Here is a 27760-nt window from a genome sequence, read left to right as displayed (position 1 = left end):
AACTCTGTGTGTGCCCTGTATTTGTGAATGCAGGCGGAGCCCTCTGCTCCAGTGGGGTTGTGGAGGAGCCTGCCTGCCTCACACTGCAGTTATTGTTCGGGGACAAAGAGCACTATGATGTGAAGAGCATCCCTCATAAAACCTGCCATTTGGAATGACATGCCACCCACCGGCTCGTGACAGCTAGGGGGAAATAAAAAATAAGCTGGCAGGAGAACTGGTGTTGCGTCACTTTTAATATGATGTGTATTTTCAAAGTGGCTTTACAAGTGCAGTCTTCACTGTGGTTTCAAATAGATGAATTATCTCTAAAAGAAAGAAAGACCGCTCTTTGGGTTGTTTCATGTATTCTGCAATATGTTTGAAGCGCACTGATTGGCTTACATTTGATTTTGAGTGTGTGTGTTTTCTTTCATTGATTGAGCATTTCATCTGGTGTCCACAGGCGACAAAGAAGTTGCAGATTTCCCCTTTAAAATGAACAATGGTCAAATTTAAAAGGGAGACTCAAACCTGCACCCATTTCAAGAAAAAAAAAGTTTAATAAACAAATCAATATACATAAATAAAACAAGTTGCACATTTCAAACATAACACTCAACATTAGATTCCTATAGCAGAAAACACTTATCTTTTTCCTCCCAAGCATTTACAGATTTTCTTAAAAACTTCAAGAAGCAAACATAGACATTGTATAAAAGCATCATACAGTGAGCATCCATCCGCATCAGAGTATAATTTACAAACTTACTGAAGGATAAATACTTTTGGGCCTATTCCTAACTTGAGAGACAAAAACGTACCATCACATCAGTGCATGATTTACATGAAAATCCAAGTTAGTGCATTTCCCAAGTTAGGACTGTGCCCTTTATTAGTGATAAATAACAGTAGAATGAAGTGGAGGTGAAAGCAGTCCATCATTTCATGGGGAACTCACAAATCATCTATATATGTAATGTATAGTATACCTTATGATAGTTATCCTCTCTTCCATGTGGTGAACCATAAAGTCAAGTCAAGACCATCTCTGGCAGCAGATATGGCGTGAGTGGATGAACATCTGACATGGCACCCTATTCATCATATAGTGCACTATGTAGGGAATAGGGTTTAACTGGAGACGGAGCCATTATAGAAAGCTGTCCTTCATTTCAGCCTCCAGAAGAAGGCTGAGGCTAGCCTGGTGTAGCATGTAGCATCAGTAGGGTGCGAACTTCTGTCTGTCGGGTTTCTTGATGCAGTTGGCTGAGGAGATTTTGGTAGTGTAGGCTGCCAGGGTGGTGTGGGAGGGGGCTGCGGTGACAGCGACCTGGGGCGTGGGGCTAGAGAGAGTCAGGAAGGGGACAGACTTGACCCCTAGCAGGCTGGAAAAGGGCAGAACGCCGTAGGGGTGGCCCATGACGGGGGTTGGGGAGAGGGCACTCATGGCTGCCAGGGTGGAGGCGGAGTGGGGGGAAGAGGCCGGGGAGACGGGCTGGGTGAAGGCCATGTTGAGGTCAGCCATGTTGGGGGAGACCATGGACGCTGCCTGTGCTGTGGATTTAGCTGTCTCTAAACTATGGAGAGAGAAGAGTAGAGGACGAGTGGCTTTCGATACAATAGAATAGAATACAGTACAATGCAATACAATACATATCTATAAATTCTCTAAGGGATTATTACCAGAACAAGAGCACAATGCCATCATTACCGCACATCACCATGTTATTTAAAGGTCCGATGCAGACGTTTTTATCTAAATATCAAATTATTTCTGGGTAACAATGAAGTACCTCACTGTTATTTTTTTAAATTAAAATGGTCAAAAAAATTACCAAAAATATACTGCATGCAACAATGCAACAATTTCAAAGATTTTACTGAGTTACAGTTCATATAAGGAAATCAGACAATTGAAATAAATGAAATATGCCCTAATCTATGGATTTCACATGACTGGGAATACAGATATGCATCTGTTGGTCACAGATACCTTAAATAAAAGGTATGGGCGTGGATTAGAAAACCAGTCAGTATCTGGTGTGACCACCATTTGCCTCTTGCAGCGCAAAATATCCTTTGCATGGAGTTGATCAGGCTATTGATTGTGGCCTGTTAAATGTTCTCCCACTCCTCTTCAATGGTTGTGCAAAGTTGCTGGATATTAGCGGGAACTGGAACATGCTGTCATATACAACATTCCAGAGCATCCCAAACATGCTCAATGGGTGATACGTCTGGTGAATATGTGGGCCATGGAAGAACTGGGACATTTTCAGCTTCCAGGAATTGTGTACAGATCCTTGCGACATTGGGCCGTGCATTATCATGCTGAAACATGAGGTGATGGCAGTGGTTGAACGGCAAGACAGTGGGACTCAGGATCACGTCACGGTATCTCTGTGCATTCAAATTAAATAAAATGCAATTGCGTTCATTGTCCGTAGCTTATGCCTGCTGATACCATAGTGCCCCATGGTGGTGGTGGGGTTATGTTCACAACATTGACAAAAGCAAACCGCTTGCCCACGACACCATACAGGTGGTCTGTGGTTGTGAAGCTGGTTGGACGTACTGCCAAATTTTGGAGGTGGCTTATGGTAGAGAAATTAACATTCAATTCTCTGGCAACAGCTCTGGTAGACATTCCTGCAGTCAGCATGCCAATTGCATGCTCCCTCAAAACTTGAGACATCTATGGAATTGTGTTGTGTGACAAAACTGCACATTTTAGAGTGACCTTTTATTCAAATCAAATCACACTTTATTTGTCACATGCGCCGAATACAACAAGTGTAGACTTCACAGTGAAATGCTTACATACAAGCCCTTAACCAACAGTGCAGTTCAAGAAGAGTTAAAAAAATATTTACCAATTAGACAAAAATAAAAAGTAATAATAAAAAGTAACACAATAAGAATAACAATAACGAGGATATATATAAGGGGCACCGGTACCGAGTCAGTTGGGGGGTGGTCAATGTAAATTATCCGGTGGCGATTTTTATGAATTGTTCAACAGTCTTATGGCTTGGGGGTAGAAGCTGTTGAGGAGCCTTTTGGTCCTAGACTGGGGGCAGCCTTTCAGGAAGTCCAGGATCCAGTTGCAGAGGGAGTTGTTTAGTCTTTAGCTTAGTGATGACCTTCGTGGGTGCTATGGTGTTGAACGCTGAGCTGTAGTCAATGAACAGCATTCTCACATAGGTATTCCTTTTGTCCAGGTGAGAAAGGGCAGTGTGGAGTGCGATTGAGATTGCGTCATCTGTTGGGACGGTATGCGAATTGAAGTGGGTCTAGGGTGTACGGGAGAATGCTGTTGATGTGAGCTATGACCAGCCTTTCAAAGCACTTCTTGGGCACAGGGGCTATGGTGGTCTGCTTGAAACATTTAGGTATTACAGACTTGGTCAGGGAGAGGTTGAAAATGTCAGTGAAGACACTTGACAGTTGGTCAGCGCATGCTTTGAGTACACGTCCTGATAATCCATCTGGCCCAGCGGCTTTGTGAATGTTCACATCGGCTACTGAGAGCGTTATCACACAGTCGTCCAGAACAGCTGGTGCTCTCATGCATGCTTCAGTGTTGCTTGCCCCGAAGCGAGCATAAACGGCATTTAGCTCGTCTGGTAGGCTCGTGTCACTGGGCAGCTTGTGGCTGTGCTTCCCTTTGTAGTCTTTAATAGCTTTCAAGCCCTGCTACATCCGACGAGCGTCAGAGCCGGTGTAGTAGGATTTAGTCTTAATCCTGGATTACCGCTTTGCTTATTTGATGGTTCATCTGAGGGCATAGTGGGATTTCTTATAAGCGTCCGGATTAGTCTCCCGCTCCTTGAAAGCGACAGCTCTACCCTTTAGCTCCGTGCAGATGTTGCCTGTAATCCATGGCTTCTGATTTGGGTATGTACGTACAGTCACTGTGGGGACAACGTCGTCGATGCACTTATTGATGAAGCCGATGACTGAGGTGGTGCACTCCTCAATGCCATTGGATGAATCCCGGAACATATTCCAGTCTGGGCTAGTAAAACAGTCCTGTAGTGTAGCATCTGCGTCATCTGACCACTTCTGTATTGAGTGAGTCACTGGTACTTCCTGCTTTAGTTTTTGCTTGTAAGCAGGAATCAGGAGGATATTATTATGGTCAGATTTGCAGATTTGTGTGTGGAGTAAAGGTGGTGTAGGATTTTTTTTTCTCTGGTTGCACATGTGACATGTTGGTAAAAATTTTGTCAAACTGATTTAAGTTTGCCTGCATTAAAGTCCCCGGCCAAAAGGAGCATTTTCTTCTTTGCTTTTGGCCTTATAGAGTTGGTTGAGAGCGGTCTTAGTGCCAGCTTCGTTCTGTGATGGTAAATAGACGGCTACGACTAATATAGATGAGAACTCTTGGTAGATAATGTGGTCTACAGCTTATCATAAGGTACTATACTTCAGGCGAGCAATACCTCAAGACTTCTTCAATATTAGACATCGCGCACCAGCTGTTATTGACAAATAGACACACACCCCCACCCCTCATCTTATCAGAGGTAGCGTCTCTGTTCTGCTGGTGCATGGAAAATCCCGCTAGCTCTATATTGTCCGTATCGTCATTCAGCCACGTCTCGGTGAAACATAAGATGTTGCAGTTTTTAATGTCCCGTTGGTAGGATAATCTTAATCGTAGCTCATCAATTTTATTTTCCAATGATTGCACGTTAGCAAGAAGAACGGATGGCAGTGGGAGTTTACTCACTCGCCTACGGATTCTCAGAAGGCTGCCCGATCTGCGGACCCTTTTCCTGCGTCTTTTCTTCACACAAAAGGTGGGGATCTGGGCCTGTTCCAGTGAAAGCAGGATATCCTTCTCGTCGGACTCGTTAAAGGAAACAGTTTCTTCCAGTCCACAGTGAGTAATCACTGTTCTGATGTCCAGAAGTTATTTTCGGTCATAAGAGACGGTAGCAGCAACATTATGTACACAATAAGTGAAAAAATAAGTTACACAAAACGCAAAAAAACTAACAATATAGCACAATTGGATGGGAGAATGTAAAACGTCAGCCATGTTCTTCGGCGCCATCTTAATATTAAGATGCACAAGGTGCACCTGTGTAATGATCATGCTGTTTAATCAGCTTCTTGATATACCACACCTGTCCGGTGGATGGATTATCGTAGCAAAGGAAAAATGCTCACTAACAAGGATGTAAACAAATTTGTGCACCAAATTTGTGAAATGAGCCTTTTGAGCTTATGGAAAATTTCTGGGATCTTCAATTTCAGCTCATGAACACTTTACATGTTGCGTTTTATATTTTTGTTCAGTGTAGATTCTTAGTAAAGAACAATTTCTCAAGCAATAATTTAGCTAGGACTGTCTGAGAGTGGTCTGAGTGGAGAGGGGAAAACTGAAAACTAGCCGTTATTGGCAGAGAGGTTTGGAACTCTCTTATTGGTCTCTTAACTAATTTAGCGCCTGGTGACGTCACAAAGCAGGCCAAAACTCTACCCAATCAAAACAGGTAGAAATTTCAGCCGGTTTTACAAACAGCTCTTACACTAAAAGGGCATTATCATAATTTTCACTCTATTAATCCTCATAGTGTTGAAATATATATAAAACACAGAAAAATCACGTTTAACCTTTGCCCTTAACAGTTATGGAAACAGAATCCCCTCTCCCTCCCCCGGCACTGATTGGTTAGCCTGGATCGCATCGGCCAATGGCCTTACCAGGAGGTGATGAGGTACTGGGCCAGGTTTATGCTGATTGGTGTGCCTGTAATGGTGACGTGACGGTCACTGGTCCCGTCTAGCTGGCTGCCAATCTTGATCTGAGCCCCCGACATCTGCCTGATCTCATTGATCTTAGCGCCCTGCCGGCCGATGATCGAGCCTATCAGCTGCAAGAGATAGATAGATAGACAGATGGACAGCTATATGCAGTGGATATCTCAGCACTTGATTGGATTCAGATTGTCTAAGAGTTATTTATTACGTTGCAATTGTTTCGAGTTGTTTCAAAAGTCTCAATATTGCAATACATCAAACAAAGCTACTGTAGGCTATATGACAGTGGAGTTGATGATGCTGATTATGCTAACTATGAATAATGATAAACTGCAGACAATACTTGCGAAAGCTTGTGTTGAGAATGTGTGTACATGTTATTACTGGCCTTCTACAGTCTGTGTATGAAATGCACACCTCTCTAAACATTGAAATCACATTGGTTGTCTGCAATGGCCCCGTCATCTATCATGCATGTCAAACACACAGTTTTTCCAACCTCTTCCTTAATTGCAGTGCTCCATGCCCCAGTATAACAGACAGGAGAGAGAGAGAGGGGGCACATTTGCCTCTCATTAATCTGAATGGCTAAAAGGTTATTGATTTCCATCGCCGTGGTGACTTTGCAAACAAATCACTTCCCGAACACGACCCAGAATAGAGGCATCTCTCGGCTAATAGAAAACCTAATGGGAAAATAATTCAAAACATAACACCCGGCTGGTTTGTGTAGTCTCTTTTTATCTGACATTAGTTTAAAAGATGATGACATTAGTTTCTATCATACTGACATTAGTTTCTATCATACTGACATTAGTTTATAAGATGCTGACATTAGTTTATATGATGCTGACATTAGTTTATATGATGCTGACATTAGTTTATAAGATGCTGACATTAGTTTATAAGATGCTGACATTAGTTTATACGATACTGACATTAGTTTATAAGATGCTGACATTAGTTTATAAGATGCTAACATTAGTTTATATGATGCTGACATTAGTTTATATGATGCTGACATTAGTTTATACGATGCTGACATTAGTTTATAAGATGCTGACATTAGTTTATAAGATGCTGACATTAGTTTATACGATAATGACATTAGTTTATAAGATGCTGACATTAGTTTATAAGATGCTGACATTAGTTTATAAGATGCTGACATTAGTTTCTAACATACTGACATTAGTTTATAAGATGCTGACATTAGTTTATAAGATGCTGACATTAGTTTCTAACATGCTGACATTAGTTTATAAGATGCTGACATTAGTTTATAAGATGTTGACATTAGTTTATAAGATGCTGACATTAGTTTATAAGATGCTGACATTAGTTTATAAGATGCTGACATTAGTTTATACGATGCTGACATTAGTTTATAAGATGCTGACATTAGTTTATACGATGCTGACATTAGTTTATACGATGCTGACATTAGTTTATAAGATGCTGACATTAGTTTATAAGATGCTGACATTAGTTTATACGATGCTGACATTAGTTTATACGATACTGACATTAGTTTATAAGATGCTGACATTAGTTTATAAGATGCTGACATTAGTTTATACGATGCTGACATTAGTTTATACGATAATGACATTAGTTTATAAGATGCTGACATTAGTTTATAAGATGCTGACATTAGTTTATAAGATGCTGACATTAGTTTATAAGATGCTGACATTAGTTTCTATCATACTGACATTAGTTTATAAGATGCTGACATTAGTTTATAAGATGCTGACATTAGTTTATACGATACTGACATTAGTTTATACGATACTGACATTAGTTTATAAGATGCTGACATTAGTTTATAAGATGCTGACATTAGTTTATAAGATGCTGACATTAGTTTATATGACGCTGACATTAGTTTATAAGATGCTGACATTAGTTTATAAGATGCTGACATTAGTTTATAAGATGCTGACATTAGTTTATAAGATGCTGACATTAGTTTATACGATGCTGACATTAGTTTATAAGATGCTGACATTAGTTTATAAGATGCTGACATTAGTTTATAAGATGCTGACATTAGTTTATAAGATGCTGACATTAGTTTATACGATACTGACATTAGTTTATAAGATGCTGACATTAGTTTATAAGATGCTGACATTAGTTTATAAGATGCTGACATTAGTTTCTATCATACTGACATTAGTTTCTATGATACTGACATTAGTTTCTAGCATACTGACATTAGTTTCTATCATACTGACATTAGTTTCTATGATACTGACATTAGTTTCTATGATACTGACATTAGTTTCTAGCATACTGACATTAGTTTATATGATGCTGACATTAGTTTATAAGATGCTGACATTAGTTTCTATCATACTGACATTAGTTTCTAGCATACTGACATTAGTTTCTATGATACTGACATTAGTTTCTATGATACTGACATTAGTTTCTAGGATACTGACATTAGTTTATATGATGCTGACATTAGTTTATATGATGCTGACATTAGTTTATACAATAATGACATTAGTTTATAAGATGCTGACATTAGTTTATAAGATGCTGACATTAGTTTATACAATACTGACATTAGTTTATAAGATGCTGACATTAGTTTATAAGATGCTGACATTAGTTTATAAGATGCTGACATTAGTTTATACGATAATGACATTAGTTTATAAGATGCTGACATTAGTTTATAAGATGCTGACATTAGTTTATAAGATGCTGACATTAGTTTCTATCATACTGACATTAGTTTATAAGATGCTGACATTAGTTTATAAGATGCTGACATTAGTTTATAAGATGCTGACATTAGTTTATAAGATGCTGACATTAGTTTATAAGATGCTGGCATTAGTTTATAAGATGCTGACAGTAGTTTATAAGATGCTGACATTAGTTTATAAGATGCTGACATTAGTTTATAAGATGCTGGCATTAGTTTATAAGATGCTGACATTAGTTTATACGATACTGACATTAGTTTATACGATACTGACATTAGTTTATAAGATGCTGACATTAGTTTATAAGATGCTGACATTAGTTTATAAGATGCTGACATTAGTTTATAAGATGCTGACATTAGTTTATAAGATGCTGACATTAGTTTCTATCATACTGACATTAGTTTATAAGATGCTGACATTAGTTTATAAGATGCTGACATTAGTTTATACGATGCTGACATTAGTTTATAAGATGCTGACATTAGTTTATAAGATGCTGACATTAGTTTATAAGATGCTGACATTAGTTTCTATCATACTGACATTAGTTTCTATGATACTGACATTAGTTTCTAGCATACTGACATTAGTTTCTATCATACTGACATTAGTTTCTATGATACTGACATTAGTTTCTATGATACTGACATTAGTTTCTAGCATACTGACATTAGTTTATATGATGCTGACATTAGTTTATAAGATGCTGACATTAGTTTATATCATACTGACATTAGTTTCTAGCATACTGACATTAGTTTCCATGATACTGACATTAGTTTCTATGATACTGACATTAGTTTCTAGCATACTGACATTAGTTTATATGATGCTGACATTAGTTTATAAGATGCTGACATTAGTTTATATGATGCTGACATTAGTTTATAAGATGATGACATTAGTTTATAAGATGCTGACATTAGTTTATAAGATGCTGACATTAGTTATAAGATGCTGACATTAGTTTATAAGATGCTGACATTAGTTTCTATCATACTGACATTAGTTTCTATGATACTGACATTAGTTTCTAGCATACTGACATTAGTTTCTATCATACTGACATTAGTTTCTATGATACTGACATTAGTTTCTATGATACTGACATTAGTTTCTAGCATACTGACATTAGTTTATATGATGCTGACATTAGTTTATAAGATGCTGACATTAGTTTCTATCATACTGACATTAGTTTCTAGCATACTGACATTCGTTTCTATGATACTGACATTAGTTTCTATGATACTGACATTAGTTTCTAGCATACTGACATTAGTTTATATGATGCTGACATTAGTTTATAAGATGCTGACATTAGTTTATATGATGCTGACATTAGTTTATAAGATGCTGACATTAGTTTATAAGATGCTGACATTAGTTTATGATGCTGACATTAGTTTATGATGCTGACATTAGTTTATGATGCTGACATTAGTTTATAAGATGCTGACATCAGTTTATAAGATGCTGACATCAGTTTATAAGATGCTGACATCAGTTTATAAGATGCTGACATCAGTTTATTCGGGGTCTTAGCTGATTTCTTTTATTGGTTTCTGTTGTCATGGAGCTTTGCTCTGTTGGAGAACAATACATTCTCAGCAGGGCCAAGGCCAGAGGATAATGCTAGGTTTAGGTTTAATTTTTTTGCAGCAAAGATAATAAATGATAAACAACAATACAGATAAAAAAAGTTAAAAAAAGGTGTACAGGTGTGGTTGGAAGCCCAAGGGCTTACATGAAAACCACACCACAAAAAACAATATACAGTACTAGTCAAAAGTTTGGACACATCTAATCATTCCAGGGTTTTTCTTTATTTTTACTATTTTCTACATTGTAGAATAATAGTGAAGACATTAAAACCATGAAATATCACATATGAAATCATGTAGTAACCAAAAAAGTGTTAAACAAATCAAAATATATTTTATATTTGAGATTCCTAAAAGTTGCCACCCTTTGCCTTGACGACAGCTTTGCATTCTCTCAACCAGCTTCATGAGGTAGTCACCTGAAAGGCATTTAAATGAAAAGGTGTGCCTTGTTAAAAGTTAATTTGAGGAATTTCTTTCCTTCTTAATGCGTTTGAATCAATCAGTTGTGTTGTGACAAGTTGGGGGTGGTATACAGAAGATAGCCCTATCCTGAGTGGCGCAGCGGGATAAGGCACTGCATCTCAGTGTTAGAGGCGTCACTACCGGCCGTGATTGGGAGTCCCATAGGGCGGCGCACAATTGGCCCAGCGTCATCCGGGTTTGGTCGGTGTAGGCAGTCATTGTAAATAAGAATTTGTTCTTAACTGACTTGCCTATTTAAATAAAGGTTCAATTTAAAACATAGATAAATAAGGAAAATTGTCTGAAAGACTAATATTAACTCCATATTATGGTAAGAACAGCTCAAATAAACAAAGAGAAACGACAGTCCATCATTACTTTTAAGACATGATGGTCAGTCAATCTGGAAAATTTCAAGAACTTTGAACATTTCTTTAAGTGCAGTTGCAAAAACCATCACGCGCTATGATGAAACTGGCTCTCATGAGGACCGCCATAGGAAAAGAAGACCCAGAGTTACCTCTGCTGCAGAGGATAAGTTCATTAGAGTTACCAGCCTCAGAAATTGCAGCCCAAATAAATTCTTCACAGAGTTCAAGTAACAGACACATCTCAACATCAACTGCGTGTATCAGGCCTTCATGGTCGAATTTCTGCAAAGAAACCATTACTAAAGGACACCAATAAGAAGAAGAGACTTGCTTGGGCCAAGGAACACGAGCAATGGATATTAGACCGGTGGAAATCTGTCCTTGAGTCCAAATTTGAGATCCCATCTGGTTTGCGCTTAGTGGGACTATCATTTGTTTTTCAACAGGACACTGACCCAATACACCTCCAGGCTGTGTAAGGGCTATTTGACTAAGAAGGAGAGTGATGGAGTGCTGCATCAGATGACCTGGCCTCCACAATCACCCGAACTCAACCCAATTGAGATGGTTTGGGATGAGTTGGACCGCAGAGGGAAGGAAAAGCAGGCAACAAGTGCTCAGCATATGTGGGAACTCCTTCAAGACTGTTGGAAAAGCATTCCAGGTGAAGCTGGTTGAGAGAATGCCAAGAGTGTGCAAAGCTGTCGTCAAGGCAAAGGGTGGCTACTTTGAAGAATCTCAAATATAAAATATATTTTGATTTGTTTAACACTTTTTGGTTACTACATGATTCCATTTATGTTAGTTCATAGTTTTGATATCTTCACTATTATTCTAAAATGTAGAAAATATAAAAAATAAAGAAAAACTGTTGATTGAGTAGGTTTGTCCAAACATTTGACTGGTACTGTGTAAGTAGAAAAATAAAAAAGGGATGTTAAAACATAACAAAACCTACTAATTATAAATGTACAAATGAACTGATCAGCAATCACCCACCCCCCAAAAAACAAACAATACATCTTTGTTTAAATAGTCTGGTTCTTCAGGCTGACCCCCAGTTTCGCTTGAAGTTATTGAAGGAGGGTGAGGTTTTTGCAATGTGAAGATAAGGATTCCAGAGTATGGTACCTCTGCATCTGATAGATAATTGACTATGTGAGGTGCGGCAGTGGGGAGGGTGAAGGTTATCGCAGTGTTTTGTGTTATATAGATGGGTTTCAGAAATAACCTGGCAGACTCCATTGAAGGATTTAGGTAAACTGTCTGGGAGGTATCAGTATTTGTCGATGAAAATGCACAGTTGGCGTACATTGATGTCGTAAATAGACAAGATATTGAGTTTCTTAAACAAAGGTGCAAATGGAACCAGATAATTAGAGGTGGCGGCATATGTAGGTAGGAGGCATATGTAATGGCCCAGACAATATTACAGCAAATGAGATATGGGTAAATTAAGCTATAGTAAAGAGTTAGGAAGCAAGCCTCATAAACCAAACCACTAATCTTTCTGATGATACCAACAGATTTAATCAATTTGCTGCAGACAAATTTAATATGATCTTTCCAGGATAACTTTTCATCAATTAGAACATCAATTAGGAATCTAGTGGATGTGACTTGTTCCATTTCATTCCCACCAGTTTGTTTATCTGGAACCATTCTGAAACCTAGGCTTAAGGATCAGTGTATAGGTCCAGGGTCTAAGCCTGAGTGCAGGGTGTCAGGCCCCAGAGGTAGAGGTTATGCTGTCAGCCAAACGGCGAGAGGCCTAGACAGTGATGGAGTACTTCCAGTATGTGTGCTTTGGCAGCTTAACAACGGATGACTGATAGTGGCCACTGCGCCACACACACACACACACACACACACACACACACACACACACACACACACACACACACACACACACACACACACACACACACACACACACACACACACACACACACACACACACACACACACACACACACACACACACACACACAGTTCTCCTGCTCCTGTCCTTCTCCCTATAATTCATATTCCTTCCTGAGAAGTCACTGTCCTGCTCAGCAGCATTTCATTGTTCGCACAGCATCATGGCTGGTCTGCCTGGCTATTATTGGCACATCATATTATTCAGGGAGCAGCTAGCTAGGTGTTGGCACAGCCCAGCCAGGCTAAAGAGCAACCCAGGGAGACGATGAGCAGCACTAGCACAGACCTGGGATCAGAGATAATGACCAGGACTCTCCCCTGCTGGGAGGGAGAATCAGTACCTCAGAACAATACATTAGTTCTGAGCAACTTGAATCAATTTGTCTTGATGCTTAATTGATTGTGAAAAACGAACTGCATTGGAAGTATAGGAAGACTTCTGTCTAGGCCATTGTAATCCCAAAACAATGTTGAGTAGAAGGCTTGTTTTGAATGTTTACAGGGCAATTTTCAGAGGTAGTGTAGGAGCTCTAGGGACTTCCGGATTTAGTGTAGAGCCAGGTTAATAACATGCAGGTAATAGACCACTATGTTCATTAGTGATTACCATTGCTAAGCAGGACATACACAGCACCTCAGCTGCTACTGTAACTGGCCTATATTTTCTTAGAATTCCAGCTGAATTTGTAATTTGAAAGGACACAGGAAGAAGGATGGGGTGGTGGGGGAGTCACCATTTTTCTCCAGGCTAAATCTTCCCTGGGCAGAAGTACTGCTGACTAAAGCTCTTCCTCAATCTTTCTTTCTCTCTCTCTCTCTTTCTCTCTCTCATCTATGTAGCCTCCTTCCTCCTTCTCTTTATTCAGCTGCACTAGTATGGAAGGGAACGACAGGGGAAAGCAAATACCTGGTGTGTGCACACCATATCGCTTTCACCGCTTTATGTATTCAGATTAGTGCAGATGAAGATAAAAGAAAGGAGATTAGGAGAGGAAACCGTTTTAGAATATTGAGATGCACCCAGCCTAAATCTCCCACTGCACCTCTGAGAATGGATCCTAAATCCTCCACTGGTCTGCGGTCTTTGGTTTCTGCTATGCCTGAGAGAGCCAGAGACACAGAGAGAGAAGGCTCATCCATGGCTATAAGTCCTCTCTGGAACAATGGCTGGAGCTTAGACTCAGCTGTCCCTGTCATGCACCCCATTCTACAGTACCAGCCATTCCACTGACTGATTGGAAGGTTTGATACTTAAGGGTTTGCTGGAGAGAAGTGGTGACATTGTTCAAGAGTTATGTCTGGTTGGTTGGCATGTCATCTTAAACAGGAGAGCTTATTGCACTCTGTCATAGTACGATTCAGTTCAAGATTGTAGAGTACATGAAGTCTGATCAGTTCACAGTCGGACAGCCTATGCCAGTCAGTGCTAGATCATCACAGAGGACAAATCTAGGTAGTGCCTTTCCAAATGTTTTCCAGCATCTCCGTCTCTTGCTCTGTGATTGGAGAGGCATCACATGCTGTGTCTGAGTGAGGGAGAGGATCTCTGGCTGTTTTTTATTGTCTGTTTTGACAGCAGAGAGAGAGTGTGTAAGTAGGTCAGGGAACAAGAGAGGATTAACTGGGTACTCATCGGAGTCACTCCGAGACACTGCAGCTGGAACCCAGACAATAACACCAACGGATCCATATCGGCTCAAAATGCCCACGACCTTAGGTTACTCTGGGGTTAGAATGACTTGGGTAATGTTGCCAAGATGTCTCCCCTTCCCACCTTTGATGTTACCCAAGACTACAGTCTCTCGCACGCCTTGAACCTTCAAGCATCGGAGTTGTTTACATGTGTAATATGCTGTTCCTGCTTCTGCTGCTGTTTGGTGTGTTGTTTGGTACTAAGCCTGCAGTAGACTTCTGCTGCTGTTTGGTGTGTTGTTTGGTACTAAGCCTGCAGTAGACTTCTGCTGCTGTTTGGTGTGTTGTTTGGTACTAAGCCTGCAGTAGACTTCTGCTGCTGTTTGGTGTGTTGTTTGGTACTAAGCCTTCGGTAGATTGTTCTGGTTAAAAGCATTCAGGTTGGTAGTAAATTCCATTTCATTCAGTACATTTAAGAGATTAACTGAAATTGTCGTTCAATGATTGAAAAGTGGCAGTTATTTTCTATTAGTATTTTTCCAATTCCAATTCCAATCCTAGAATTTAATTGGGATTTCAATTCACCTCCGGAATAGACTTAAACCGAAGGAGGTCTGATAAAATAACTGAAATGTAAAATGTAATATTGTTTAATTAACTGCTTACATCATTTGGAATAAGGAGCTCCTGCGATGAGTTTGAGTCCATTCCTAATGAGAGAGAGAATACATGACTTAACAAACCCTTTCATACAGTCATTCATATATTCATCTTTTACATTTGGTTGCAGGTCAAGCAAACCAGCATGATACATGAGAAATATTTTCAGTGGTATAACGGCTAGATTTAGCTAAGCAGCTCATTTCCATTTGAATAGACTTCTATTTAACACGCCAGGGTGTCTTATTTCTCCAGGCTCTATGATACTGTGGTGGAACACATCATTTCTTATAATAGTTCCCCTTTTCACTGCCAGATATGGAGAGCCATTTATGAGAGAAAACTGTTGGGAGCTTCTTCACATTTTCACTCCCACAAGCACATAATCAGCTGGGCTAATGACATGGATCCATTCCCTCTCACTACTGGAGAAAGAGATACTAGATCTTAACAGGAGACGTTCTATCTCTGCTCATCCTTCCCTGACAAACTGTTGATGTGACTGATATTTGGCAGCTGATAGGAAAACATGACTAATAGAATGAAAGACGATTACAGTAAATATCAAGCCAAAATCTAGCTCTTGTGTAGTTAGTGTAACAGGTTGGCTTTGAGTAAGATCAGCATTCAAGAGAAGGCATTAGTTCTAGTCTGGATGTATACTGTCCAATGCCTAAGTCTCCTACAGCTTTAACTATTGCTACTCACACCTACAACAACTTGCACCTGTTATCCTTGTGAATATCCATATAGTTAAACATATTTGACTGCCATGTGGGCTAAATAAAGGACAGTAAACTCATACCGGGTAGAATGGTTGTAGCCTGCTGGCTCATGGTACTCTGCTGCATGTTCTGCTGCATGTTCTGCTGCATGTTCTGCTGCATGTTCTGCTGCATGTTCTGCTGCATGTTCTGCTGCATGTTCTGCTGCATGTTCTGCTGCATGGATAGCTGATGTAGCTTGGCCAACTAGGACACAAAGGGAGAAAGAACATATCAAATGACAGTGGGATTGTAAGATTACTCGTAACAGTTCAATAGCAGTTTGGATACTTTGCGGTATAATAAATAAATGAAAGTATATTTATACTGCTAATGGTAACTACAGTATATATAACCCCACTTACCTCTGTATGAGGAATGCCATATTGGTTTTGTACAGTGTAGGCCTGGAAGAGATCACTCTACATTAGGCAAATGACAGTAATAAAACAGTGTTATGCCAATAACCACTTAGCAGACAGTGTATATAAGTGCATCACTGATATATCATATTTATACAGTTTACTATATCAACAATTGGTAAGTACACTACATATATAAAAATGTGGACACCCCTTCAAATTAGTGGATTTGGCTATTTCAGCCATACCCGTTGCTGACAGGTGTATAAAATCGAGCACACAGCCATGCAATTTCCATAGACAAACATTGGCAGTAGAATGGCCTTAGGGAAAAGCTCAGTGACTTTCAACGTGGCACCGTCATAGGATACCACCTTTCCAACAAGAGAGTTCATCAAATTTCTGCCCTGCTAGAGTTGCCCCAGTCAACTCTAAGTATTGTTATTGTGAAGTGGAAACATCTAGGAGCAACAACAGCTCAGCTGTGAAGTGGTAGGCCACTCTTACAGAACCGGACCGCCGAGTGCTGAAGCATGTAGCACGTAAAAATCGTCTGTCTTCGGTTTAAATACTCACTACCAAGTTCCAAACTACCTCTGGAAGCAACGTCAGCACAATAACTGTTTGTCGGGAGCTTCATATAAGGGGTTTCCATGGCCGAGCAGCCGCACACAAGCCTAAGATCACCAATCACAATGCCAAGCATCGGCTGGAGTGATGTAAAGCTCTGTAACGTGCCTCCTGCAGTAACTCCACTCTCTGTTACCTCAACTCACTCGCAATCTCTTTTCCTTTCTTCTCCCTGTCCTCGCTCTCTCATCCCCCTTCCCTGACTTCCCCTCCATTCTCTCTTCTCCCTCTCCTCATTCTTCCCCTCCTCTCTCTCTTCCCCTCCTCTCTCTCTTCCCCTCCTCTCTCTCTTCCCCTCCTCCCAGCCCTCAGTGCTACCCTCCTGCTCTCTCATTAGTCAGGGTGGTGTCCATGTATCCCCAAGGTCAGGCCAGACAGCACTTAGCTAAACTAAATTCTGACCGCCGGCAGCAGTCTGACTTGTATTACCACTCCATGGCCATAATCTGGAGGTGAGGTTGTATACGCACCAAAACCACACAATAAACTGGAAGAACAGAAAACATGGTCAGACCATGGCTAATACTGTCATATTTTGATCACTAGGAGAGACACCGCAGAATCAATAATCAGAATTGACAGAAGGGACCAGATCTAACCACTGGAAAACCGCGGGGAGGCTCCCAGAGCCATTCTGAAATAAATGATTACAATAGCTAGCTAAGGTGTGAATCACCACAGGCCGTTTCACCTCCCCGAGAACATCAAGAAGAGACAATAAGAGATGTGTTGCTTTACATACAGTATCCATGTATGTAATGTACATGGCCAGTCAGGACCCTGGTGGTCCGGTGTAGGTGCTGGTGACCAGTCTATGCTGTGTTTTTGTGGTGCCTGCAATGTGTTTTTATGATGACCAGTCTTCACAGTGCTTCGCTGTGTTTTTGCTGGTGACCAGCCTATGCTGTGTTTTTGCTGGTGACCAGCCTATGCTGTGGTTTTGTGGTACCTGCAATGTGTTTTTATGATGACCAGTCTTCGCAGTGCTTCGCTGTGTTTTTGCTGGTGACCAGCCTTCGCTGTGTTTTGCTGGTGACCAGTCTTAGCTGTGTTTTTGTTGGTGACCAGCCATTGCTGTGTTTTGGAAACTGGTGACCAGCTTATGAAAAACCAAGTCACATCATGCTGGCTTGCAAAGTGATGTTTAATTCCTATGGAATTGAGCCAGAGTGGGGATATGCAACAATTGGAACTTTTTTCCCCCTCACAATTTTTTTTTTCAGAATGTCTGCCAGGGAAATGTTTTATTTAAATAAATTAACAAGACTACCAAACCATCTAAACTGGAACAACCATTTCAGTTACGGTTTGAATAAGTCCAACGAACAGATTGGATTAGTTTAGAAAAATGTATGTTATTTACCTTTGTGTAGCATAAGATTACATAACAAATCAATGTACAGACAATTCAAAAAATCAACTGCAATAGAGCATGCTGGGAAATATGATAATGATGAGACATCTGTGGCATTGTGTTGTGTGACAAAATGGCACATTTTATTGTGGCCTTTTATTGCCACAGCACAAGGTGCACCTGTGCACCTGTGTAATGATCATGCTGTTTAATCAGCTTCTTGATATGCCACACCTGTCAGGTGGATGGATTATCTTGGCAAAGGATACATTTAGACAAATTTGTGCTTCATATTTGAGAGAAATATGTTTTTTGTGTGTATGGAAAATTTCAGGGATTTTTCTTTTTCAGCTCATGAAACATGGGACCAACACTTTACATGTTGCGTTTATATTTTTGTTGACTGTAAAATCCAGTGTCCAAAACACAGCGAAGGCTGGTCACCAGCAAAACCAGCTAGACTATGCTGGTCAGACCAGCTTGACCAACTAGACCATGCTGGTCAGACCACCTCGACCAACTAGACCATGCTGGTCAGACCACCTCGACCAACTAGACCATGCTGGTCAGACCATCTCGACCAACTAGACCATGCTGGTCAGACCATCTCGACCAACTAGACCATGCTGGTCAGACCACCTCGACCAACTAGACCATGCTGGTCAGACCACCTCGACCAACTAGACCATGCTGGTCAGACCACCTCGACCAACTAGACCATGCTGGTCAGACCACCTCGACCAACTAGACCATGCTGGTCAGACCACCTCGACCAACTAGACCATGCTGGTCAGACCATCTTGACCAACTAGACCATGCTGGTCAGACCACCTCGACCAACTAGACCATGCTGGTCAGACCACCTCGACCAACTAGACCATGCTGGTCAGACCACCTCGACCAACTAGACCATGCTGGTCAGACCACCTCGACCAACTAGACCATGCTGGTCAGACCATCTCGACCAACTAGACCATGCTGGTCAGACCACCTCGACCAACTAGACCATGCTGGTCAGACCACCTCGACCAACTAGACCATGCTGGTCAGACCATCTCGACCAACTAGACCATGCTGGTCAGACCATCTTGACCAACTAGACCATGCTGGTCAGACCACCTCGACCAACTAGACCATGCTGGTCAGACCACCTCGACCAACTAGACCATGCTGGTCAGACCACCTCGACCAACTAGACCATGCTGGTCAGACCACCTCGACCAACTAGACCATGCTGGTCAGACCATCTCGACCAACTAGACCATGCTGGTCAGACCATCTCGACCAACTAGACCATGCTGGTCAGACCATCTCGACCAACTAGACCATGCTGGTCAGACCACCTCGACCAACTAGACCATGCTGGTCAGACCATCTTGACCAACTAGACCATGCTGGTCAGACCATCTCGACCAACTAGACCATGCTGGTCAGACCACCTCGACCAACTAGACCATGCTGGTCAGACCATCTCGACCAACTAGACCATGCTGGTCAGACCACCTCGACCAACTAGACCATGCTGGTCAGACCACCTCGACCAACTAGACCATGCTGGTCAGACCACCTCGACCAACTAGACCATGCTGGTCAGACCATCTCGACCAACTAGACCATGCTGGTCAGACCAGCTCTGACCAGCATCCAACCAGCACTGACTAGCATAGTTTATAGAGTTATAAACTCTAGGTCCCTATAGCCTCTTTGTGACAGTTAGACTGATATGAAAAGATGAGGGGGTAATACGAAACGGTTGGTAGAAGGGTAATGGAGTGCCTTGTGGTATTTAGTCACAGCAGTTATCATGTTTGTGATGCTATGTTGGAACAATGGCTGCAGATTAGGCTCAGCTGTTGGTTATTTTCTTCAATGTTATTATAGCTCAAAGTTCTACTTTGGACCACTTTTGTATTCATAGTTTGAGGTGTAAGTGTAACCTCAGTTCATCTATCACTCACCTGCTGCAGGTCAAGCCCCCCCTGGGAGACTGAGTACAGAGGGTGGGGGGTAAAGTCTGATGCCTCAAACACCTTAACATACACACAGGGAGAACAGATATTCATTTAGCTTTTGAAGGAAGCTCATTCGTTACATACTGTAAAGCAGAGGAGGCTAGTGGGTTGAGCTATAGGAGGATGGGCTCATTGTAATGGCTGGAATAAACGGAATGGAGTAAAACATGTGGTTCCCATCTGTTTGATGTGTTTGACTCCGTTCCATTAATGCCATTACAGCCATTACAATGAATCTGTCCTCTTATAGGTCCTCCCAGCAGCCTCCTCTGCTGTAAACACAGAGTACCTAGGATAAGCAAAGCAGACATACTAATAGTAAAAACATGGAAGCTAAATTCATGTAATAAATCAAGGAGTAGTAGTCTTTTAAAATGTCATCCTAGAGCATTTTCAACATCATAAAACCATACAGATATATTGGTAAATCCCGCAGACTACATTCATTTTCCAACTGAAATGTTTAACTGAAAACCTCTTCTGTTCCTCTGAAATGTAAAGTAAAATATATAATGTTTTTCTTCCTTCTGGAGTGTATTGACTGAAGTAAAGATCAAATAGGGCCATAGTGGTCCTTGGAGCTCCATGTCTAACTCTCTTTGTCTGGCTAATGGTATGAATTACCATCAGAGGAGGCTGGTGGGAGGAGCTACAGGAGGATGGGCTCATTGTAATGGCTGGAATGGAATCAATTGAACTGAGTCAAACACATCAAACATATGGAAACCGTTCCATTCCAGTCATTACAATGAGCCCGTTTTCTCCTATAGCTCCACCCACCAGCCTCCTCTGGTCACCATCCAGCTGAGTGTTTCCCATTCCAGTTCATTTTTCTCCTCTGACAAATTACACAAACACTCCTTATCACTGCTCTGTATTCATTAAAGTGCTTCATCTTCCTCTGACCATAGCTTCACCCTGCAGTTAATTTGATATCTTATTATGAGCAATCTCTCAACTCAATACCATATCAGAGGCTCAGACAGCTCATATACTGTAACAGGGTTTGGATCCCCAGGACAGGCAGGCATAGCAACCAGGCTCCACCGCGGTCCAGCCCAACGCTAGAGGTCTATAGACAGTGGCTAAAATGTTTTAATCCATGGCGGTCCTGACATCTCCCCCACACCCAATCTCATCCCCCTAAACTCACACAAATACATACAACCCCAAAGTAGCAAAATAACCTCTTGTATTCACACTGGGTCATGAACCATAACTAGGGATCTTACATAGAATGGTGCTCTAAAGTCCCTCAATAAGTACACTGGACTATATTTCACACGATACGTCTATACAGGGATGTGTTTGTGGCGTTCTCACCTGGTTGCCAGAGATGAGAAGTGCTCCTGGGGAGAGGCTGGGCCGGTAAGGAATAGTAGCACCTTTCGGAGGAGACTGGGGAGTCAAACATAGGACAAGGGGTCTGGTGTGGTGACATATCGAAACACCTTTATCACTAAAATAAATATGACAAATGCAAGTAAAAAATGTGTGTGATGGATTTGATCTTTTAAATGTAGCTAATGTTGTGTCACTTATGCTGTGTGTGAGGGAAAGAAATGGAGCAAATGGCGTTGAAGCAGGATGACAATGAATGGTGTATTAAACTACTAATGACATTTACATGACATTTGTCACCTTTTTCTCATGGTGACATTAGTCATTAATTGAACAGTTCAACCATTGAAACAGCAGCTCTTTAGGGTTGATTGGATCTTGGGTTTGTAATCTCAGCCTTCAACTCAAGTTGTTTAACATCCCTTTGGATATGTCAAATGCACTGCACCCCCCCCACGCACGCACACACACACACTTAACTGACAAAAACCTACTCCCATTCAGAGAAAACTCAAACTCACCAATTATAATTTATCATAAGGATGCATGGTCTTCTGGAAATGTGGAGCATATTTTCTGCGGCAGCATATTCTTTGTATAACTTTGCATAATTTACATCCTGAAGCCAAAAGCAAGACCCCGCTGGAAGTTTTTTCCCTTCCCCCCCCCACTCCTGTTCCTCAAGAGAACAGTTGTTTAAAGGTGAACACACTTTGCTGCAGGTCAGTTTGTTTTTGGGTTAAGAGTTTGATGTCCTTTTCCAACAAAGGAAAACTTGAGCCAGGGTGCTTTCCTCTGTGACTGCCTCATCAGGCTGCTCCATAATAAGGTTCCTCAGAGTCTAATAGGGTCCGCGAGCAAAGATCAGAGGATGCTGACTAATGTGTTCAGAGTCGAGGAGAAGTTAACTTTAGCTGGCTCTTCAGGACGGATGCGCCACATTTCCCTAAAGCTCAGATTAGTGGAATTGTTAGTGGCTATTATTACCTCTCATCTATACTGCTCCAAAAAATAAAAGGAACACTTAAACAACACATCCTAGATCTGAATGAAAGAAATAATCTTATTAAATATTTTTTTCTTTACAGAGCTGAATGTGCTGACAACAAAAATCACACAAAAATAATCAATGGAAATCCAATTTATCAACCCACGGAGGTCTGGATTTGGAGTCACACTCAAAATTAAAGTGGAAAACCACACTACAGGCTGATCCAACTTTGATGTAATGTCCTTAAAACAAGTCAAAATGAGGCTCAGTAGTGTGTGTGGCCTCCACGTGCCTGTATGACCTCCCTACAACGCCTGGGCATGCTCCTGATGAGGTGGCGGATGGTCTCCTGAGGGATCTCCTCCCAGACCTGGACTAAAGCATCCGCCAACTCCTGGACAGTCTGTGGTGCAACGTGGCGTTGGTGGAGGGAGCGAGACATGATGTCCCAGATGTGCTCAATTGGATTCAGGTCTGGGGAACGGGCGGGCCAGTCCATAGCATCAATGCCTTCCTCTTGCAGGAACTGCTGACACACTCCAGCCACATGAGGTCTAGCATTGTCTTGCATTAGGAGGAACCCAGGGCCAACCGCACCAGCATATGGTCTCACAAGGGGTCTGAGGATCTCATCTCGGTACCTAATGGCAGTCAGGCTACCTCTGGCGAGCACATGGAGGGCTGTGCGGCCCCCCAAAGAAATGCCACCCCACACCATGACTGACCCACCGCCAAACCGGTCATGCTGGAGGATGTTGCAGGCAGAAGAACGTTTTCCACGGCGTCGCCAGACTCAGTCACGTCTGTCACGTGCTCAGTGTGAACCTGCTTTCATCTGTGAAGAGCACAGGGCGCCAGTGGCGAATTTGCCAATCTTGGTGTTCTCTGGCAAATTCTAAACGTCCTGCACGGTGTTTGGCTGTAAACACAGCCCCCACCTGTAGACGTCGGGCCCTCATACCACCCTCATGGAGTCTGTTTCTGACCGGAGGTCATTTTTCAGGGCTCTGGCAGTGCTTCTCCTGCTCCTCCTTGCACAAAGGCGGAGGTAGCGGTCCTGCTGCTGAGTTGTTGCCCTCCTACGGCCTCCTCCACGTCTCCTGATGTACTGGCCTGTCTCCTGGTAGCGCCTCCATGCTCTGGACACTACGCTGACAGACACAGCAAACCTTCTTGCCACAGCTCGCATTGATGTGCCATCCTGGATGAGCTGCACTACCTGAGCCATTTGTGTGGGTTGTAGACACCGTCTCATGCTACCACTAGAGTGAAAGCACCGCCAGCATTCAAAAGTGACCAAAACATCAGCCAGGAAGCATAAGAACTGAGAAGTGGTCTGTGGTCCCCACCTGCAGAACCACTCCTTTATTGGGGGTGTCTTGCTGATTGCCTATAATTTCCACCTGTTGTCTATTCCATTTGCACAACAGCATGTGAAATGTATTGTCAATCAGTGTTGCTTCCTAAGTGGACAGTTTGATTTCACAGAAGTGTGATTGACTTGGAGTTACATTGTGTTGTTTAAGTGTTCCCTTTATTTTTTTGAGCAGTGTATATTCTTGGTATGGCAATAATTCAATCAAATCAACACTATGGATAGCACCCAAGCTGGACAAATATAACATTGCTCTTGTGCCACGAAAATGCAGAAACACTGTTATTGTTACTCCAGTAACAGTGTAGTGTAGGTTTGATTGAATTCCACCCATGGTTATGGATGTGTGTGTGTGTGTGTGTGTGTGTGTGTGTGTGTGTGTGTGTGTGTGTGTGTGTGTGTGTGTGTGTGTGTGTGTGTGTGTGTGTGTGTGTGTGTGAGGGGGATAGGAAAGGGAGAAGGAGAGAAATGGCGCCCTACCTCCAGGATTACAGTGCAGATGAGCTTGACACACTGGATTACAGAGTCCTGACTCCCCGATATCGTCACCCCTCGCTCAGTAGAGTTTGGCAGCAAATCCCCTGCCACCTGTATCTGTGCTCCGGTGCTCTGCCAATGATAGGGGTTAAAGGAAAGGATTACACCGATTCAGAAACATTTGGCATTCTAATAATCACACTGACATGGGTCCATCTCTGTGGTTTGTTGACCTTTTTAAAAAATGTATGCTGTTCTTGTCTATTGATGTTCTGTATTATGTCATTCTGTATTATGTTTCATGTTTTGGGTGGACCCCAGGAAGAGTAGCTGCTGCTTTTGCAACAGCTAATGGGTATCCTAATAAAATACCCAAAAAAAGAGAAGGGTCGTTCCACAAAATGAGTCCCGTTTGGGTAGTGTAACTTAAAAAACAACATTTATTTCACCAAATTTTTACATTCTGTCATGATGAGCACATTTTCAATTTAATAAAAAACATGTTTTCCCATCTCAAGAGGCACATTTATTTTTTGACAAATAAAGTAACAGGGTTGACCGTAACAAGGTTGACCTTAACAGGGTTGACGATTTCATCTTAAATCAGCCATAAATCCTCTTGTGACAAGGGAATGGAAGCTTGTTGTGTGCAACAGGGAGGGGCAATTGAATTCAAGCTTCACAATTGATTGATTTCTTTAAAAATGTCTAGCCTGTCTATCTGTGGGTAACAGGGTTGAAGAGTTATGTTTGACCCACTCAGTTTTCCACCACAAAACACCAGAAAATGTCCAAAGAGAGTAGAACCATCTCACCTGATTTTACACTATGAGTTGACTATTAAATGTTCAATGTTTCTTTAGAAAAATATATTTAAAAATGAATAGTTACAACATATTAAAACAAGAGTTCAGTTCATGTAACAGACCTTACAATGTGGGACAAGTGAAACAAATTTTTACCTTAAAATGAATCACTAATCACATGAAAAAAAGAATCTTCAGAAATGACTTTGTCAGAGTAACAAAATAACTAGGGCTTTACAGTGATGGTGAAAACCTGGATAAATGTTGGAGTTAAGTGGATTAAAATCTTCAGAGAGTGCACAGAGAGAAAATACAGAATTTATTTATAATACAAATCATATTTATTGAATGTTCCATGTGGTCTATATTAAAGGGCACTTCATTTAATATAACAGGCTTTTAAAATCCAACATCGGTGCATAATTTCTACTTAAAATATCAAAGGGGACTCATTTTGTGGAATGACCCAGAGATTAAAAAAGGGGTTTTCCCCCTCATTTCACAGAGTAAGCTTAGTGACTTTGTGATAAGCGTAGCACTAAACCTTGGGTGGTCATGGATGGATGGATGGAAAGACCTGCATACAAATAGCAGTGCTCTGCAAGTAAAATCAGCTTGCAGTAGAGTCAAAGCACAGTGCAACTGCCACTCTATTTGAACAAACAGAATACATAACGCATCCTGACCACAGGATATCGTGTATGGTTCCCGATAGTAGCTTAGTGCCCCTGAGATAAACACAAACCGGACATGAAACAGACTGGCATATAGTCGCCTGGAGCGCTGATCAGGGCAGGGACTAGCTATCTCCCCACTCTGGCTACAGTCACGTAAAATGGCTGCCTTTTTTTCAACTCTAAAGGGCCTTGTTTCTTGCCTCAAGTCAACAATCTTTTTGATATTTTCCACCAACTCAATCATCATCCCCTTATCATAGCTTTCTTTAAACAAGTGTCTGCTCATCCAGATACGAAGCTGTGGACAGAGGTGATAGGGAGGTATGACGGGTTGCTCAATTTAGCTAGCCTGTGTGCCAGTTTGTTTTTGCTTTAGGGCTCTATACAATCTGTATTGCTGAAACATTACTGATTATGTGATAGAAATGTAAAGGTAATTTCCGATTGAGCTGACATATGCAACATGTACCGTGAATGCAGTCTCTGCTAACGTGGGAACATTGCCCTTAAATTTCAATCATGCTGAACTTCCTCGATATGGATTGAATAGAGACTATAGTTAACTTCTGGTAACTGAATGCAGGTAGTTATTCTGAAGTCTCTCACCTCTCTGATCTCCCTGATCTTGGCCCCTCCCTTGCCGATGAGGGAGCCACACTGGCTGGCTGGGATGACTAGTCGTAGGGTCACTGGGGGTTTGCTGCTGATGGTGCCGTTGGCCACCAGTGTAGTGAGGTCCTGGAGAGAGGGTTGAAAAGGAGGAGGAAAAGATAGAGACAGGGACAGAGGAAGAGAGAGAGAGAAAGATGGATGATAAGTCATTGATGGCATAATACCTAAAAACTCGGCTTCGATTGAAGGGGGGTCTTGAGTGGCCCTGTAAAGGTAAAGCCTTGGCCTCAGTCAAGTTGTTTAAAATGTTCCTTCATTTGACCAGGTAATAAACCAGGTAGTAAATAGCCTCTCCTTCACTCCGGTGTAGGCGGAGATTGAGCTAGTAATTAATGAACAGTAAGGCTCCCGAAGCCTTTGAAATGTAAATGGCCCTCGCTATCTCTCTGTCTATCAGCGAACATCCCAATAACTCAGCCTGAATACAAGTCTCGCCCCCTCTCTCTCCGTATGCCCTGGCAGAATGCAAAGCGCACCACATGCATTTCAAACAGAATGCGTTAACTAGACGGTGTGCGATAATAATTTCACGTACTTTACAGAGGTGCCCTCCAGGTGATTTGAGCAAAAAAACATTTATTTCTCCAACAATTCTTGTAAGCCTACTTTTTAAATAGAAAACCCATGTATCTAATGCAGCTATGATCCTTGGTTTTCTCTCAGTGTCTACATTAAGTGAGGCAGAAGGATCTAGGCAACATGGCTGACGTGGAGTTGTCTCATTATATGAGGAGCACGTAGCTCGTCAGTGGGATCGCAGGGCTCTGGGCGTCATCTCCCAGATTTGATCTAAAAATACGCGTCATATCTTAACAACTGTGAATGGCACGATCCTTGCTCACTCACCAAACTCGGTGAACAACTCTCAAAAGCAAATTGGCGTAAATACGTCCGGGGGTTACAAGAATCTGCAGTCACACAAAGAGGCGCTGGGCATAATCCCCCGTGTTTGCTGTGGTTAGGATGATGAGACATCAATGGAGAATGACTAAACTGCTCCAAATAAAATCTCCTTTCCTGGGAGAAACAAGTCAAGTACAACATGTACAGTTGAAGTTGGAAGTTTACATACACCTTAGCCAAATACATTTAAACTCAGTTTTTCACAATTCCTGACATTTAATCCAAGTAAAAATTCCCTGTCTTACAGCTCAGTTAGGATCA

The 27760-nt window shown here is 41.6% G+C and overlaps 1 protein-coding gene across 8 annotated transcripts in view; it reads right to left on the bottom strand.

The window, feature by feature from the left end:
• Nucleotides 1-218: 218 nt before the first annotated feature.
• LOC106566672 (poly(rC)-binding protein 4) overlaps nt 219-27760 on the bottom strand; it is a 67690-nt gene continuing 40148 nt past the window's right edge. For 7 of the 8 annotated variants that reach the window (XM_045693029.1, XM_045693028.1, XM_014134929.2 and 4 more), the window contains 9 exons: nt 26531-26662; nt 24445-24573; nt 21581-21655; nt 20204-20275; nt 16265-16321; nt 15941-16106; nt 15142-15185; nt 5698-5867; nt 219-1559 (listed from right to left, as the gene is read on the bottom strand). In XM_045693029.1, coding sequence (XP_045548985.1) covers nt 1202-1559; nt 5698-5867; nt 15142-15185; nt 15941-16106; nt 16265-16321; nt 20204-20275; nt 21581-21655; nt 24445-24573; nt 26531-26662 — 1203 coding nt within the window. In that variant the 3' untranslated portion in view covers nt 219-1201. The remainder of the gene's footprint in view (nt 1560-5697; nt 5868-15141; nt 15186-15940; nt 16107-16264; nt 16322-20203; nt 20276-21580; nt 21656-24444; nt 24574-26530; nt 26663-27760) is intronic. The other variant, XM_045693030.1, reaches the window with a different exon arrangement.

The sequence above is a fragment of the Salmo salar genome, chromosome ssa13, assembly GCF_905237065.1.
Source record: "Salmo salar chromosome ssa13, Ssal_v3.1, whole genome shotgun sequence".
In the NCBI taxonomy this organism is placed as follows: Eukaryota; Metazoa; Chordata; class Actinopteri; order Salmoniformes; family Salmonidae; genus Salmo; species Salmo salar.
This window is presented reverse-complemented; position numbering and strand designations above follow the sequence as displayed.